Source organism: Periplaneta americana, chromosome 15 (assembly GCF_040183065.1).
Source record: "Periplaneta americana isolate PAMFEO1 chromosome 15, P.americana_PAMFEO1_priV1, whole genome shotgun sequence".
NCBI lineage: Eukaryota > Metazoa > Arthropoda > Insecta > Blattodea > Blattidae > Periplaneta > Periplaneta americana.
In genome coordinates, this window is record NC_091131.1 from 105542116 (window position 1) to 105557455 (window position 15340).

A 15340-nucleotide genomic window follows, 5' to 3' on the forward strand; every position below is an offset into this window, starting at 1 on the left:
GCAATGGTTATTAGTGAAGGAAAATTCGCTCCGGCGCCGGGGATCGAACCTGGGTCCTTGATTTTTTTACGTACCAAGCACTCTAACCGCTGAGCTACGCCGAAGTTTAATCCACAGCATCGGATCGGATCCCTCTCCTTCAGTTTTTTCCCTTTGCGGCCTGACTCCAAGTTCCACATATATGTTGACATATACAGAATTAAGTCAACTGCCATTATACAAGTAGCGCACTCAATTGAGTGACTTGGTGGCCGGGATTCCACAGTAGTGTTCACTGTTGGGCGGGGAATCCACGTGGAGATTCATTTTTTGATCCTACAGAAGTTATGGTAATAATGGTTATTAGAGGAGAAAAATTCGCTCCGGCGCCGGGGATCGAACCCTTTACCATTGTTACCATAACAGATATATTCTGTAGAATCAAACAATTAATCTTTACGTGCAAGCAAAGAAGGTGGAACAAGTTTTCCTCAAGTAGATGGATCCCTACTGCCATTTTCATATTACCATAGCTACACTGCCACCTCTAGTGGGTTTATTGTGCCCTGTCTCTTATACTGAAAGTGATTTTTAAAGTCTGAACGATCGCATTTGTTTGTAGATATCGTGTCTCAACTGTAGTGCCATCTGTCAATTCAGCCTGCACGTCTTAAGGTTCCGGTGGAGTAACACTAGAGTGCTCTTCCATCCCCCGAAACCCCTACTACACCTCAAACTGATGTCATCTGTAAGCCAGGTGCAGTACTATATCACGCCGCACCGTTTTGGGTTAACTATTGAAATTATAATGAATATTGAAATGTAGAATGACGGTGAATGATGGAGGAAAACAGAAGAACAGAGAAAAACCGTCAGGAAACTTGGCTTTGTCCACCACAAATATGATTTCACCATCGTCTGAATATGTGTGTGTTGCATTATCGATTATTAATATTTCTTCCTTTTCAAGTGGCTGGATTGAAATTAAGGCGTGGAATAACTTAGAGAATCTCGTGTTTCATTTTTAGAATGGACTCTACAGCTCTGTCACAAAAAGACTGAATGCGTAATGCTTCCGGCTTAGCTAATCCTCAAGTGTATAAGGACTGTCTTGTCAGGCTCTTATCAAATAACCTTCTAACATATCTCATAATCTAATGTAGTATTCTTGCGACAGCAGGCGATGCATATCAAATACAGCTTTATTAGTGACATGCATGTACTGTAAATGTATATTTTACTTAAGGGCCCATCGTGGCCGTCTTAACAGCATTGCCCCCGGGCAAAGCAGTGCACTGGACCCTGTCTGCACAACCACTGATAGGAATAAAAATGTAAATTATCTATAAAATAAACTTATATTTATTGGTACCTTCAACAAAATCAATGTTTTAATATTAAGAGGACATTATGTATGTACATCATAGATTAATCATTAAGGTACGGTCACACGTCGCTACTTTTGCAGCGCTGCAGTACAAAAAACTGCGCAACTCTCGTACTGCGACGTGTGAACAACGGTGCAACTCGAAAAGTAGCGGCTGCCGAACCTGCTGCTCGCTAATTTTCATGCTGCGCGCAGCTTGAAAGTAGCGACGTGTGGACAGGGTTCTCAGGGTTGCAGCCGCAGCATTTTTGATATCGGTTTTGTTGAAACTTTTGCTGCGGTTGCAACCAGTGTTGCCACCCAAATGTGCCAATGATACTTTTATTGTTTGGATGTATTTTAATGTTAGATGTGATGAAAATAAATTATTTGTAACAGTTATTAAATGCACAACACAGTCTGAGCATATTTGCTGACGATATAATTCATTTTTTTTTTTTTAATTTTCCGTAGCGTAGTTTCAAACAGGAGGGTTGCCAACATTGATTACGTGAATATAAATATAATGAAAAAATTGCTAGATCAACAGATGCTCCGGCATGAGCAATACCTCTTACAAAGAAAAAATAATAAACCCAACTCAAAAGAAATAAAACCAGTAAAGTAAGGAATTATCATTTAAGTATATAGGCGTTTTAATAGCTTTATAGTAAAAATAATGCCAATTTCTGAATACTAGTTAGGACAGAAAAGCAAATAGGCTAATAGGTAAGTAAGCTTTCGCATGAGTTTCTTAATAATGCGAACATAACCACAAAATGTATATTGAGAAGTCAACACGCAGATGGAAACCTGCAGCAAGACTGCAGCTGCAAAAGTAGCGCCTTGTGTGTGAACAGACTCGCAACCTCCAGTTGCAACTTTTGCAGCACTCGGGTTGCACAGCTGCAGTACAAAAGTTGCGCAGCAAAAGTAGCGACGTGTGACCGTACCTTTACAAAAGTTTGGATAGTACAACATGTGCCTTGAACTTGAAAAACAAAAATTTCAACATAAAAATGGTACTTAGTTGGTAAATTGTACTGAGTGAGATAACACAGGCTCACATTATGAAATTACCATGAATTATTTACTATTGATCAAATGTTCAACACAAACATTTTCGAAAAATCTTTACAGAGAATTCCTTTTTGGCTTGAAGTCATTGGTATTCAGCAGGGTTTAAGCCACAGTTTCATTTGTCGCATTTTGCTACTCGACTTCTAAAAATGCAGCAAACTTTGAATGTTAATGTGCAAAAATGCGATAACCACATTGGACTTCAGAAACGAAGATGGTAATTGGAGAAAATGAAATCAGAGATGTGTTTCAATTAATTCGAATTTAAATGAAATGCTAATGGCATGGACAGTGTTCAAAAAGGTATTGAGCAGTGGATGTTAAGAAATTGATTTCAAAGAGTTACTGCAATTCATGTAAGTTAGGCTAAGTGAACAATTTCTTTTAAATGGCATATAATTCCATCGCATACTGTAAATTGTGAGCGAGGATTTAGGTGCATGAATCTTGTAAAAACTGGAATGAGATACCTCCTTTCAGTAAAAATAGTTAGCACTCTGCTAATAATATATCTTGAGGGGCTTATTAGTAAAGAATTTCAATGCTTAGAGTGCCGTATTTTAATGTGATGTAAATTCTGCTGTAATTGATCACACTACGTCTAGTGATTTACTTACATAAGTAGCCTATATCTACAGTGTGATAAGATGGATTGAAAGTAATAAAGCTCCAAGGAACAAATTGCATAACTTTTTATTTCTGCATACTTTATTAGTTCTATCTTTCTGCACAATTATTTATAAAAGCGCACAAGCATCAAGAATTTCGCACTTTGCACAAATATAATTTTTAATTTGTGCAGTCCACACCTGTGGAATAACGGTCAGCGCATCTAGTTGCGAAACCAAATGGCCCGGGTTCGAATCCCGGTCGGGGCAAGTTACCTGGTTGAGGTTTTTTCCGGGGTTTTCCCTCAACCCAATATGAGCAAATGCTGGGTAACTTTCAGTGCTGGACCCCGGACTCATTTCACCGGCATTATCACCTTCATATCATTCAGACGCTAAATAACCTAGATGTTGATACAGCGTCATAAAATAACCCAATAAAATAAAAAAAATTATTTGTGCATTTTTGCAACAATTATTTACTACTTTACAAGTCGTCATTTTTCTCCTTCTACCGAGTTAGCAGGAGATTTGAATGATGAGGCGGGTGACTGGTAAATTAGTGTTAAATTCTTGTCTGTGCATAGATTAGCATGGGCCCCTGTGCTAGTGGGGGTCACTGGGCAACTGCCCACTGTGCCCATGCGTGAAGACGGTACTGGGGTCCATATATACTTATATGTATCACAGACACTAAAATACTCTTACAAATTTATAACAATCTATACTAGTAAAATATGAAGTACAAATATTGTATTGCAATTGCTGCAATAATAGTAGTTGCCAGCTACGGTGTACCTAAAGACTATAGTGTGCAAGTTCTACGGAAGTCAAGAATTCGAATCCAATGTAGGGTATGTAAATAAGTCTTTTGTCAGTGTAGTGCCCATTTTTCTCTTAGATAGATTCCCGAAGTCATACTTGAGGTGTGTAGTTGCAAAATCAGACAACTACTTCACTTTTTTTTTTCGAAAATGAGTTAATGCTATATTTCATATCTTCATATGATTCTACAACTGCTGTAGCACTATTATGCTCCAAAGCCAGACACATCACATGGATTTGTATGATGAAAGAATAGTATTAGTTGCAAAGCCTTGGTTCCTTGCAAACGTTTTTCCTTCATACTGAAAAATTATGTTTTAGTGATGTATCTGATTTTGCAACTAAACGCCTCACTTATCAGTTATCATACATAATAGGAGTCTCATCTAAAAATGATTCTAAATACGGTACATATGCTAAGGTAAACCATTGCTGCGTTAAAGTAGACAAACAGACGGATGGAAGGGTGGGTGGATGATTGGGCGGGTGAATACTTGGATGGATGGAAAGGTATATTTAATTAACAGATAGATAATCAAGGAAGACGAAAATTATTTTTTTTTTCTCTTGTAGCAAAGGTATTTTTTCGCACACCTGACGGTTTCCGTAACTAATATTAAAGAGTAATAGGCATTTAAGTTGCGAAACTGGAGGGGACGAGCGCTTCATACTCTCACATTAACTTTACTAGTAGATATGTGTAATGTTACGTCATCCAAGAGACGTCACTCATAGCAGAGGCCAAGGATGTACGTGCGAGCGAATGGGAACCCAATCTTAAATACCGGATCGCAGCTTCCCGACAGTAATAGCTCGTCATGTGGCTGGATTATCACTGATATTGTACTGAAATCGATGATCAGGAGAAGTATAGATTTATAAGCATGAAATTCCGTTTTATTTCTTTCCTTTCTATCTTTTTGTTTCTTTCTCAGAGCCATCGAAAATGTTTGACATAGGGTTAGTCTATAGCCTATCTGTACTTTTTCGAGATTTGACACATTTTTAGACGAAAGCATGACTGAACTCCATTATGTTGAATGAGAGCGATACTGAACCTTTAACCAAGACAAGACAGGACTAGGACATCGCATTCACAACAGATAAATATAGAAATACTGTTATGCGAAAATAAACCTTTTAAAATAAAATTTCGCCAGAATCTCTTCGATTTCCGCCTCACATCACTCTTGTTACATCTAGCAGCAAAATGTTATTTAAAGAAGCAGATCTAAGCATAGGACACTTATCATGATCGAATAGCTTGGTCTTTAATCTTGGCTTTGTTAAAACCTGCTGGTACGTACTGGTGAAAATCATAATAAACTAATTTTCGCTGCAAATTTACGATTCCTCGGACAGAATTAAAAGTTTAAGGAATTGTAAAAGCTAAAGAAGTCCGTGTCATTATACGTACATTTCAGCAGGGCAGTATGTGAAAGATCAATTAATTTTAGCTGCAACTATGGAGGCAAATTTCCTGGATTTGCGAAATGGATGACAGAAAAGCTTTAATTTGTGTTGAATCATTTTCAATTAGGGCCTCTGAATACTTCATTTATTATAATGAAATGTTTTCCAGATATTAAGGACAGTATGTATTTCCTTCTGTACATCGCTGCTCTACTTAATGTATGCATAGACAACCTTTGCATCGCTACCCCTCTTTCGGTGCGTTAGAGTAGGGGAAGAAAGTTGATCAGAGCGCAGTGCAATCTGCCCGCTCGGTCTGAATATGCGACGCTGGAGTACGCCCTCAAATCATCAGAAGGCATCACGAAGACGAGCTGATACGGTACTTCGCCTACTCGAGAGTAACCACTTAAGCGGCCAAATTCTCGAGTAATTTCTTTGTCTTGTCGTAACTTGGCGTGAAACAAGTCGCGACGGCTGATGTATTTGACATTTAAAATTTATACGAGTGAATACCTCTGTCTTTGCAGCTGCTCTTATAATATTTCCCCAGTCGTCTTTTAAATCAGTCGACACTGATAGGAGAAATGAGGGCCTATACTTTGCATAGTCATGACATTTGTTCTGTAATACTTTAGAAGGAAAAATTTATCCTCTACGAAGTGTATTAAACCAATGTGAACTTTGAGCACATGTTTCTTACAATGCATACTTTCATCCCCTGGCTACTACTGACTGGAAGCACTCGGGAGGTAGCGGTGTCATTCTCCAGAATGACCTCTAGGTCCATTCATTCTCCTATCAAATTGAGTACCGGATATTTTCCGGAGATAAAAAGTGAACAGAGTGTGTTGTTGATTAGACCATATCATTCTAATGCCGAGGTCATGAAAGCACAGAGCTGCACCACCATGCTCCCAAGTGTCTTCATGGCATTCATAAGGGGATACTTTTATTTCCATGTGCAGAGGATGCAGGTAATTACTTTCTGCATTACGACTACGAATTGATGTGCTATGAGTCCTAAACTCCCTGGGAGGAAAGAGTCAGATGAGATGAGAGATTTGTACTATTGTCAGTGCGTTGGCGGATCAAGGTCAAACAATGGACTGCATTATCCACGCGTGCTGCTCCATTCCTGGACCATTCTCCTCAATTAAAGTCAGCTGGGACAGCCGGGATTACGAGTGCTTCAGTTCACAGTTTTCAGTTTAGTGACTCGTGCGTGGTTTGTACATTTGTACGTGACCTTGATCCGCCATTTCGAAGTGCATTGAATATAGGTGATTTTCTGTCCGGAGACACGTCAGAGATACGCTCAGTTAGTTCCGTAACGGTTTTCAGATCTACAGACTAAAGGCTGGTCCACAATAAACCGGAAACGGAAACTACAACGAGAACGAGATCGGAAGTATTGTTAAAATAAATGTATTTAAATGTGAACATTCACAATTAACTTTTACGTTGTTCCCGGGCTCCGGCAAGATTCTCGTTAATTATGAATGCTCACATTTAAATATATTTATTTTAACAATATTTCTGTTCTCGTTGTCGTTTCTGTTCCTGGTTTATTGTGGACCAGCCTTAACAGGTTCTGATAAATGAGCACTCTCGACTAGTACTTGATCGTGATACTAAGTTGCTTCATTGCTGTCACCTCAGATCTGTCATTCCCCATGTGTATTTATAATACGGTATTTTGACCGTGTAAAGGTAGCATAATCATTAGTCTTTTACCAAATAAATAATAATAATGATAAAATAATAACTAAAGTAATTATTTGTCGTATGAAATTGAATGATACGAAGGGAAACGTAAAGTAAAATGTGAATTTCGAACTAAATTTGTAAAAGTGACGTTCCATTTAAGACGCATGCAGATTTTGTGTCTACATGGTGCGTCATGTTGAACGTCATCTTCACTACATATATAAAATACAGGGATATCATTTTATTTTTACTTCAATTTTTCTTGTACCTGAGTTTTTGAATGTACTTCACTCCCACCCCTTCTACTAATGAAGTTCAGCCGTCTTCCACACATAAACAAGATCGTATATACAGTCATAGTAGCCTTATGGTCATAGTGAACAGTACGTTCCAGAAATATGTTCACGTTTTCCAGTGACGAAGGAGCTTTCACTATTGAATCATTTTTGCACAGGTACTGTCGTCCATTTGCCTACGTCGCATACCGGTATCCCCCACCACCTTCTATTCGCCCTCTGTAAAGGCTAGTGGCTAGGCTGTCTTAGCTCTTTTCTGGAAACATTAATTTCTGTTAGGAATTGGACGTCTAAGTAATATTATACAGCTGTTTAAAATAACTTAAATAAAAGGGCATCGTTAACTAATTAACTACTGTCACATGATTTCCCCCCTTTCTACACCCCTGCGAAAAAAACACTTGGACGGACAGTAGATAGCATGTCGAGTAATTTTATCTTTTCGAATCGGGCAGAAATGAAGATTGAATTTACAGTACGTAAGGTACTCTTTTATAGAGTAGGTACAGAATTATTTCAACATGAGTTACTAGTACGAAGGCCGAATGTGGTAATTGGAATTAGGTATAATAGTGCAATAATATGCACAAAAGAACTGAAGCCTGTATCGAAATGAACGGCCACCATTTTAAAAAATGTGTTCAAATATCTATAGTATGATTATTTTTCAATTTAACTTCATTCTCTATATTGTACGCTAATGAGCTGTAGACAGTATAATATACACTGCATAACGAATACGTTCGCATGGATAGGCCTAGCTCAATTCGTGAGTAAAAACACTTATTGTTAATACTGTACTGTATTTTGATTAAACAAAAACTTAATGAAAATTATCAAACTCAAAATCGCGATATTGATTAGTTTACGTAAATGGATGAACTACTTTTCTTCCCTCCTATACCTAGTAAAGTGATTTGTTTGTATTCTACGCCAGCATCATCGAACTCAAGTCGTGGAAGGAGGTAGAAAACGGTGTTTCTGGTTTTCAATCGTTAATCCAAAGGTATAGCCAGGTTAATATTAGAAATGTTAGTAAAAATAAAATGATGTCCATGTATAAATATAATATTTAGGCCTATGTGATTCTCAAAATTGTCATTGAATATTCCATAGGCACTCCTGCCTCCTGCTTGCGATAATCTTCAATAAAGTTAATCGTACTTGCCGCAAGGAAACAATTTTAAATTTACTCACGGCCACCTAAAGCAATAAACTGCTAGCTACATGCTACTTTTGAACGAAATAACGCACAAGATACCCACCACTGATGGATAGCTTTCAATTGCTGCCTGCACCATCATTTTTAGTGGAAAAGGCGTGCACAATTGAACGCGTTTCGTGTACTATTGCATGAATTGCGTGCATACGTAAAGTTGAAAGAAAAGTTGAACCGTGTAGATGCGCCTTAAGAGAATCACGTGAATGAAAGAGAACATGAATGAAGGAACGATTGAATGAGTATGCGAATAAATTTAATGTGAATGAATTAGGATTAACGAATGTATGTATGAGTGAATAACTGAATGACTGACGTATAGTGAATGAATAAATGAACGGTGTATAAGGACTATGCCGAAGTGGACCACTTCATGAACTTGGTTGCGTGGCAACTGCAAGCTAGCAGCACTTGGCAGGATATTACATGCTGTTGGCGCGGTGCAATTGTTTCCAGACCTTGGATAAATCAGCCCCACACTCCAACGCAATACTGAGTACAACCGCCTGCTATTACGCTTTAGTACCGCAATCTCTGAGGCTGGGGTCCACGGATTAGAACCCGCGAATCATATTCTTTTCTCTTTGTGTTTGTTATTTGATTAACATGCTGACATTTAACTTACTTTAATCTGCAGCTTTTGTTACGTGTTGTATTTATTTGCAACATAATCATCTGCCTTTAGGAATGGGTCCTTTTTTCGTTCTGTTGTCTTATGATAAGTATAAACAAGGTAATATGTTATAGTGTCAAATAGCGGTTTTCACTGATCATGCATGGCACAAGGCCATCGTTTAACTAACACAACTTGGGACACTTAGAAAACAACGATCGATAAATATAAATTTTCATTTTCCTACCGGGAATTGAACGTGGAGCCGCTGGATTTGTAACTTTTTTTTTATATAGAAATGCACCCGCGTGAGCCACAGTAGAGGACCAGATGTATTTCATTTATAATTGGATACTTAACAGTAGATAGGTGCAAAGTGCGAAATTTATGAACAATATTTTATTAATAAACTAGCTAAAAGCACTCGGCGTTGCCCGTTGCTTCTGGCTTAAGGATATCCAGGCAACTCAACTATAGAAAACCAAAACGAATTACTGTCTTTACTAAGCTTTCCTCGTCTCTAAATATGAATTTTTACATAGCGTCACTTACATGAATTAATGACCTTTTTAGCCAAAACGCCTGCCAAGATTAACACAATTTAAAACGCTGAACATCAGGCACCGAAAAGAAAAGATGTCATCATGTACATTACTGTTTTTGTTTTTAATTAGCTTTGTCTTGTAGTTTAGCTAAACAAAAACATCCTCTCGGTCCCTTTACATCCGTTTAGCATAGACTCAATGTTCTACATTAATCTAAAGCTGTGCTGACACAAATTTAATGTAATTTCTTGTCTATGTGTGCTTTCGCTTGACGTTTAAAGACAGTTGACGATAAATAGGGAATTCTCTTGTACCCAGTCTGAACCCCTTGGGGTATCATGGTGAGTTAAAATTTACTTCTTTATCGATCTATCAAAGAATCTATATATAAATAGAAATATAATATATGATAGGATTGGGGAATTTTGTACCCCTTGTCCGCTTTGCGCCCGCTTATGTCTCATCCGGTTTCTTAAATATGACTTGAAAAATGACGTCTTACAAATACTCGTATATAATGCTATATATTAATTATCTCATTTGTATTTTATGTACAGAATGCAGTATAATCTCAATAAATCATTTTTGGACTTGAATAATATTTTGAAAGAAGTTTATTAAAAAAATTAACAGATTGTTATTTTCGGTAGGCTTAACATACATACTATTGTACATTTACGATATGATAATACAGATATAATTTAGCAAAAACACATATTCGGACACGAACAACAATATTTTGAAATATATATTTTAGAATTAATACACTTATTTTCAGTGAGCTTACGTATATATATATATATATATATATATATATATATATATATATATATATATATATAATTTGATTATTGTGTAAGTGTAATATTGACACAAGCATTTTTATTACACAAAAATAAACACAGAAGTTGACATTTGTTAAAAATTGGATGGCTGTGAAAAAAATATGTTTCAAAGATATTATAAGAATATTCATGATTATGTTCTATTAGAACACAGTAGCATATAATATTAATAAATATACCGTAACATAATAATAATAATAATAATAATAATAATAGTAATAATAATAATACAACTGATCAGGAAGATGAAAAGGAATTGGTTGGGTCACTTACTGAGAAGAAACTGTCTACTGAAGGATGCACTAGAAGCAATGGTGAACGGGAGAAGAAGATATCAGATCATAGGCGACATTAAGATATATGGATCATATGAGGAAAGGAAGAGAAAGGCAGAAAATAGGAAAGATTGGAGAAAGCTGGGTTTGCAGTGAAAGACCTGCCCTTAGGTAGAACACTAAATGAATGAATGAAGTAATAATACACAAAATTTAAAATACCGAAAATGTAATTTGTAAACAATTTTAATAATGACAAAATTCTGCGTACGCCAGTGACTGTACTAGACTCTCTTTATCATTATGGCATTGGGTCCACCAATGATCCGACGGAAAACTACTGCAACATATCGTATCCATGTGACATAAAAACCGTATGATTCCTATAATGATATTCGTCCCATAGGATAATTAACTAATGGGAATTAAGTGAGTTTGCGCGAATGTCTGCAATCATTTAATGGCACCGGAAGTTTAAGTGAAAGATGATGTCGAGAAATGTTCAAACGCGAAGTAAGGAGAAACCACTTGAAATGGTGGCTGCTGGCAAGTGTGTCAACATCGACATCTGTCAGGCAGATCCACTGAATTGTAATAACAAGCATGAAGTGTCACGTGAATGCTAGTGAGTGTAAAAGCAGCCTATAGCACTTCTGTGTTTAAAAAATGCAATATTACATTGAGTTCGCGAAAAAAAATTCTAGTCAATTATGCATTAGCAAAGAAAAATACAACAACATTTTTGGGAGATGGAGAGATTGCTGGACATAATATTGTGTAGTAGGTAATGAAAAGACAGATTTTTTGGCCAAAAGAGAGTTCGTTTATTCCTATTGAACTAGATCCCTCTGTCGATCTTCCTACAAGTGATGGCCTCAGAACAGTGAATATATTAAGAAATTCTGCAGAGCTTGAAGTCATCATCTATAGGACAAGTCAAATTACCCATTCAGCGTCCACAGTCTGACTTCAGTAAATTAATCATGCTAAATAGAAGACATCTGCATACGATGACAAGTATTAGAGTTAAATCGACCACGGGGCCATACTATTTGTGAGTCCATGAGGAATTGAACCCGCATCCTTCGGATTTGGAGCATAGCGCTTTATCCATTACGCCACCACATGACCCAACATTTCATTCAGAACAATAATGAAATATGAGATTTGAATCTTAAATAAAAAGAATGTCAACAACAGAAATCAATTCAGATGCGTCTATTGAAACAGTTTTAAGATTTTACGCGTTTAGATCATCCAAACGATAATTTAGGAATTGAACGTATAGTAGAAGACAAAAAATTACAAACGCAGTTAACTCAAAGACACTGACAGCATGAACGAATATCGACTAAAAGGATTGCTGTACATTTTAGAGTTGTCCTCTGCGGTCTAATGGTTACCATAATAGTCGTTGGAACCAAAGTTCACAAGTTCAGGCCTGATCAAGGGCAATAAAACCCTTAGTATGGCTTATTTTTGGAGGGAAGTAAAGCTCGAGGTCCCTTGTCGTAGATTTACGACATGGAAAATAATCTTGTTCCTGATAGAGCACTTCAGATAAAATATGTAGGCCATTCCTCGTCCACATTACATTTCGACGCTGATTAACTTCTGCAGTTGAAAGCGTTAAATAAAATGCTAATACTACTGCTGCTACTACTACTCTAAATTTTATATGTAATGGACGAGACGGTGGAATATTAAGAAGGAAATGCGACAGGACTCAGTACTTCTGTAACCTCTTCAGTTATTGATGATGTACTTCAGATCATTTTATATGGCTCTGTATAAAAAAGATGATGTTGATGATTGAATTATGATCATGATGGAGAAGAAGTACGGGTGCAAGTCCCGACTTGTTCAGATACAAAGTTTCATAAGCAAAGACAATGTTGAGGAAGGTTTCACAGGGATATTACGGTCTTCTTGCCATAATTCACTGTTTAATGTCTCCAAATTGTGTGTTACATACTGAATATGAAGAAATGAAAGGAGAACATATTAATACATGAGCCGTTCAGAGCAGAAGTGGTGTAAGTCAAAAATGGGTAATGAGGGTTAAAGTAAATATTCTGTAAAATGCAGCGCAAAGTAGCAATTAATATTCAATTTATTTAAACTATTAGTAGTCGGTGGATGGCAAGAAGGACATATCAATTGCTAATTTGCGCTGTATTTTACAGAATTTTTACTTTAAACCTCATTATCCAATTTTGATTTACACCATTTTTGCTCTGAACGGCTCACATGTAGGATTCTCGCAACCAGAAATAATAATATTGTAAAGACATATTTGGATGCAAAACGGCATATGGCTGAATATTCACGGATTATAGCATTGGATACCGGTACTCTACAGGTATTTATCGTCAGTTCGTCCCAAATGTCCTAATCATGCTATCCTCTGTGGCTTCTGAAATCTCGTGACATGTTCACCCTTTAGAATTTCTTTATCAGTTCTTCATTTGTTGCCGTCTCTTACAGAGCCGTAAATTCTTAAAACGTTTCCTTTGAAGATGCAGTGAGCATTTATATCGGCTAGTGACATGGTACATGTTTCTATGGTTTTGTCAATACATGTTTAATGCAAGTCTTGCGGAACCTTTGACTGCCTGCACAAGAAGATAGACTTAAGTAGGTGGCATTTGCGAAATAAGCTCCATTGCCAGCCCATATCTCTCTTTTGTTATATTTTATAAATAAATAGCCGCTTAGAAATATCCCTAATGAGAAAAAAGTGCTGAAAGAAAAGGGAATTACGCGACACGCCAAGTTCCCCCCCCCCCCAGTGTTCGAATTATGATGAAGATTTTTGGATCTTGTAATTTTGAACGAGTTGCACGTTCAGTCACGAATGAAATGCAAGACAAATCTCTAAAGAATATTTGAAAACGTAAGATGACATCTCATATTAATAACTAGCCGTACCCGTGCGCTCCGCTGCACCCGTTAGAAATAAATATAAAGTAATTACATAATTAAAATAGGACATTTGATCCAGGGAACATTCGTGTTTGATAGAAGGATAAATCGTTTAATATGTTACTTAATTTAAATTGCATCCAAATAATTAAAATGCGATCATTTTGGTCCAGAGACACTCATTTGGTGCAATGACAATTCCTTTAACATGTTTCTTAATTTTTATTACATGCAACCATAGTTTAATGAAGATTGACATCATTTAGATTTAAGGTGTATATTTTATTTTACTTTTTATAGATTTCCATTGAATTATGGTAATAACTTAATTTTAACCCTTGTTTTCTACGTATTCAGTAAATGGCGCTTGGCTCACTATGGTTCTGAACCCTTCAAATAACTTAAATTATATTATATAATATTACATATTATATTATATTATATTATATTATATTATATTATATTATATTATATCAGAAGTTACTGTAATAACATTATAGCATTATGTCCATCTAGAGAAACTACACTTTCCAATGGTGAAATAATAATTAATTATACAAATCGGTTAATTTAGCTTCCGATATTACTTCATACAAACACAAAACACAGAAACATTCTCTGTAGGCTATCTTTCATAGCTTTCGATTGTTGCTGTCCAAGGCCCCTTATAGACGAAGTCATTTGTTTTTTAATTCATTACACGGCCTTAGATGGTAGTTATTTTAATTTTAAAACTCATTTATCTCATTAAATATCAGTCCTATCAAAATTTTTCAAGGAATAAAACTTATCGCAAATTATTTTTAAAGAAACTTTTGTTATGTAACATTTTTCTTAAAAATCAATAATAAGCGAAATATTTCGATTTATTTAATTCGGGCCCCCTTATAACCCCCCTTTTAAATAATGTATTTTGAATGCCATATAGCCTAAAATCTAAGTTACAACGAACTTAATTTATATTCCAATTTTCATCGAAATCCGTTGTCATTATCGCGTGAAAAGGTAACAAACATACAGACAGACAGACATACAAACAAACATTTCAAAAAAGCGATTTTCGGTTTCAGGGTGGTTAATTATATAAATTAGGACCAATTATTTTTGGAAAATCGAAAATTACCAGAAAAATTTCGGCTACAGATTTATTATTAGTATAGATATTACAACTAGACTTATAAGTCTGATGTATTTTGTGTTGTAGGAAACTTGGGTTGGATCTGGTCCCCAGAGTTGGTGCCCATATGGTTGACCCCGACACCATGAGCGTAGTTGAACTCTACCATGTGGTAAGTGCTCCTTACAGAAAATAAACTATAAGAACTCAAATGACATAACAATTTATTATAGACGTAATACTAGTTGCTCTAGTGTACTTTTTGTGCCATTTTTATTGGTCATCACCATCATCATAATCATCATCATCATCATCATCATCATACTATCACAATCCTTACATTTTTTTGTGAAACATAGAGCCTTTTGCAAAATTTATCCAGCGTACACTGGTTTGAGCTATATGTTTAATTTATCTTCATGTCTTATTTGTAGTATTCACTTCGTTTTTGATTGTTTTTCCCATGTGTTTTTCGGGCTTCTGCTCCTTCCTCTTCTCTAATAATGTCATTCTAATCCTTGTTT

The 15340-nt window shown here is 36.2% G+C and overlaps 1 protein-coding gene across 1 annotated transcript in view; it reads left to right on the top strand.

Annotated features, from left to right (window-relative positions):
• The window catches only part of spg (dedicator of cytokinesis spg), a 657455-nt gene that overhangs the window by 568810 nt on the left and 73305 nt on the right, over positions 1-15340 (top strand). The window contains exon 7 of the mRNA XM_069848787.1: positions 14904-14988. Within this exon, the coding sequence (XP_069704888.1) occupies positions 14904-14988 (85 nt within the window). The remainder of the gene's footprint in view (positions 1-14903; positions 14989-15340) is intronic.